Source organism: Etheostoma spectabile, chromosome 19, assembly GCF_008692095.1.
Source record: "Etheostoma spectabile isolate EspeVRDwgs_2016 chromosome 19, UIUC_Espe_1.0, whole genome shotgun sequence".
NCBI lineage: Eukaryota > Metazoa > Chordata > Actinopteri > Perciformes > Percidae > Etheostoma > Etheostoma spectabile.
In genome coordinates, this window is record NC_045751.1 from 4,768,200 (window position 1) to 4,770,837 (window position 2,638).

The 2,638-nt window shown below is 41.2% G+C and overlaps 1 protein-coding gene across 4 annotated transcripts in view; it reads right to left on the reverse strand.

Moving 5' to 3' along the window:
- Positions 1 to 1,703: 1,703 nt before the first annotated feature.
- Positions 1,704 to 2,638, reverse strand: part of dnah2 (dynein, axonemal, heavy chain 2) — a 119,008-nt gene continuing 118,073 nt past the window's right edge. For all 4 annotated transcript variants that reach the window (XM_032544697.1, XM_032544700.1, XM_032544698.1 and 1 more), the window contains exons 87-88: positions 2,366 to 2,516; positions 1,704 to 2,099 (exon numbers count right to left, since the gene is read on the reverse strand). In XM_032544697.1, coding sequence (XP_032400588.1) covers positions 1,945 to 2,099; positions 2,366 to 2,516 — 306 coding nt within the window. In that variant the 3' untranslated portion in view covers positions 1,704 to 1,944. The remainder of the gene's footprint in view (positions 2,100 to 2,365; positions 2,517 to 2,638) is intronic.

A 2,638-nucleotide genomic window follows, 5' to 3' on the forward strand; every position in this document is an offset into this window, starting at 1 on the left:
AGTTAGCTCCCCAGGGTGCTCGAGGTGTTGTCAAGGGGAAAACAAACTGCAGGTTGATTTTATTTCACATTCAAAAAGAGACGCTATAATCTGATTAGACATTTTTCCATGCTTATTTTCTAATGTGCCAATGCATCTTTTAACAGGAGTCTGCAGGTCTGTAGAAGTATAGTAGTATAGGAGGCCTAGTGATAGTTTTCAAAGGTAATTTATTTAGATGAATAAGTTTTGATTCCCTTGACACAGATATTTAATACATGTCCAGACTTTCTCAAAACAGGAATTTTAGAAGCTGCTGTTTTACAGTTTCTGATAGGAAAAGCAGATGGAAGAAGTTGGCTTTAAATGCCCTCAAGAAAGGAATATGTCTGTTGACTGGGAGCATTTGAAAACCTTGGCTCTAAAATAAGCAATCCACTGTTAGAACACAGAGATATTGCCGCTTGCAAGATTATAAGCAATGCATAGCAGCCACACAACCTGGGATACACAAATCAAATTCAATTGTTCGTCAGGAATGTTAATTACATGCTCACAACAAATATATCTAAATTGTTTCCACACTAGTCCATTTCAGCTGCTTTATTAAGCTTTTATACATAAAAACAGTCTCATAGTTTTGTTACAACCAGGCCTAAGAATAGGCCAATTTGAATTTGAATTCAGCACGTTGCTGAGTGCCCCCCTCCAGCTGCCACCCAACCAGAGACCACCAGTGTCTCTCACACACACACACACACACACACACACACACACACACACAGACGTGGGTCTGATAAAGAGGCTCTTAAAGCCTGAGGAAGTTGGTGTTCAGTCTTTCAGGGGGACAATCCTTACCTCTGAATACAACCTTGAACTTGGGCCCCCCTCTTTCTGGTTCCCCTCTCTCATTACTGGACCATTCTTCCTCCCGGCTCACTTTCTCCAGGGTCCTTCTCTTGTTTTCCGCTCCCTCCCTTTCAGGAGTTTGGGTTGAGTCCTTTCTAGTGGGGAAGTCCGGACCTTCTCTCTCGCAACGCTGACAGACTCCAAACGTCTTGTGTGAAGCTTCATTAGAATTCATTTGTTTGAATAGGTTCATTTCTCCTTCAGTCTCTTCCTCCCTCTGTCCTCTTTTTTTAGCTTGGGGGAAATGTATATTAGCATAAAAATATGCTTTACCTCACCTTGATTAACTGCATTGTTTGCATGTGTGTGTGTTGTTACTGTGTGAAAGATTCTGTGTATCCAAGTGCAAAACCAAGGACAAATCTAATTTTCACAAAATTAAAAAATCATTCTTTGGTTTAAGTATGGGCTTTGTAAAAACATTGAAAAGTCAATGTATTCCAAATCTGAAGCGCTCATTTTTAATGATGTAATTAAGCACTTATTTTTTTTATTTTTTATTTTTACAGCCCATGGCGGTCTTCACACAATGCATAACAGCTTATTAGATTACCAAGACATTCAATGAGCACAACAGACACTTACATGACCAGACAGTCACTTGATCCCGCATTGAAGCAAGTTTCCAGTAAAACAAAACTTCACAGTAGACTATCCCCTGTGTATGTGTGTAGGTGTCAGTGTGTAATATGTCTATGTTTGAGCAGAGTAAAAAGGGGTCAGCATGGAAAGACTGATGCAGGTCTGTGAAGAGGCTAACAGCCAAGAAAGGAGAAAAGAAAGAAAGAGAAGAGAAAGAAACCTTACAAGAATTGTGTGAGACCAACTTCAAAGCGTCAAAGAATGACTCGTCCATTTATTGTTAAAGCCCAGGTGAGAATGCAATACGTTTGCTGACTATTGGAGTCTTTCGTCCCAAACTTGGCGATCACGAATAAGAATAATATCAAATTCTATTAAAAAAAGAATATCAAGTAATAAACAGCTAAAACAATTAACATAAACAGCAGTAGAAAAGTGTCAGAGTAAATGTGTGAGTGTGTGTGTTTAAGGCCTTTAGTTGTCCAGGCTCAAGAGAAGAGCAGTCCCTCTCTTGATCCAGTAATCTGGGGTCATAGCTCCAGATTTAAGTTCTACACCAACCACAAAAGATGGCCGGCCTGCCCCACCTGAACGCACCGGGAAGTAGTAACATGGACACAGGTACATACCTACACACGCACACGCACGCGCACACACACACACACACACACACACACACACACACACACACACACACACACACACACAGAGAGAGAGACGGTATTTGAGACAGTGAAACCACAGGGCATTACATTACATCACAAACTATGTACATTCAAACAGATGATCATGATGATGATCATTCAAAATAAAATAAAACAAAAAAGAGAGGAAGATCTTAAGACATTGGGATGGAGTAAGGAAATCCTTGACAAAAAAGTCCCAAACAACTCACTCTTGGCTGCCTTCTTGCGGTTTTCCACAGGTTTGAAGTGGATGGTGGGCATGGGACAGACCATCTGCATAGGTTCAGCTTCCACCAGACAGGAGTTCCTCTTGTCCCAACCAGCCCCCTCAAGATACAAACCTCGGACAAATACTCCATCCTGTGAGGGGGAGAGGCAGGGAGGAGAGGGAATGTGCAGGGAAACAAGGAAGAAAAAGGAGGGAGGAAATCAAAGAAGGGTAAGGCGAGATATACAAACAATTGTTTGGAGGTGACATTTTG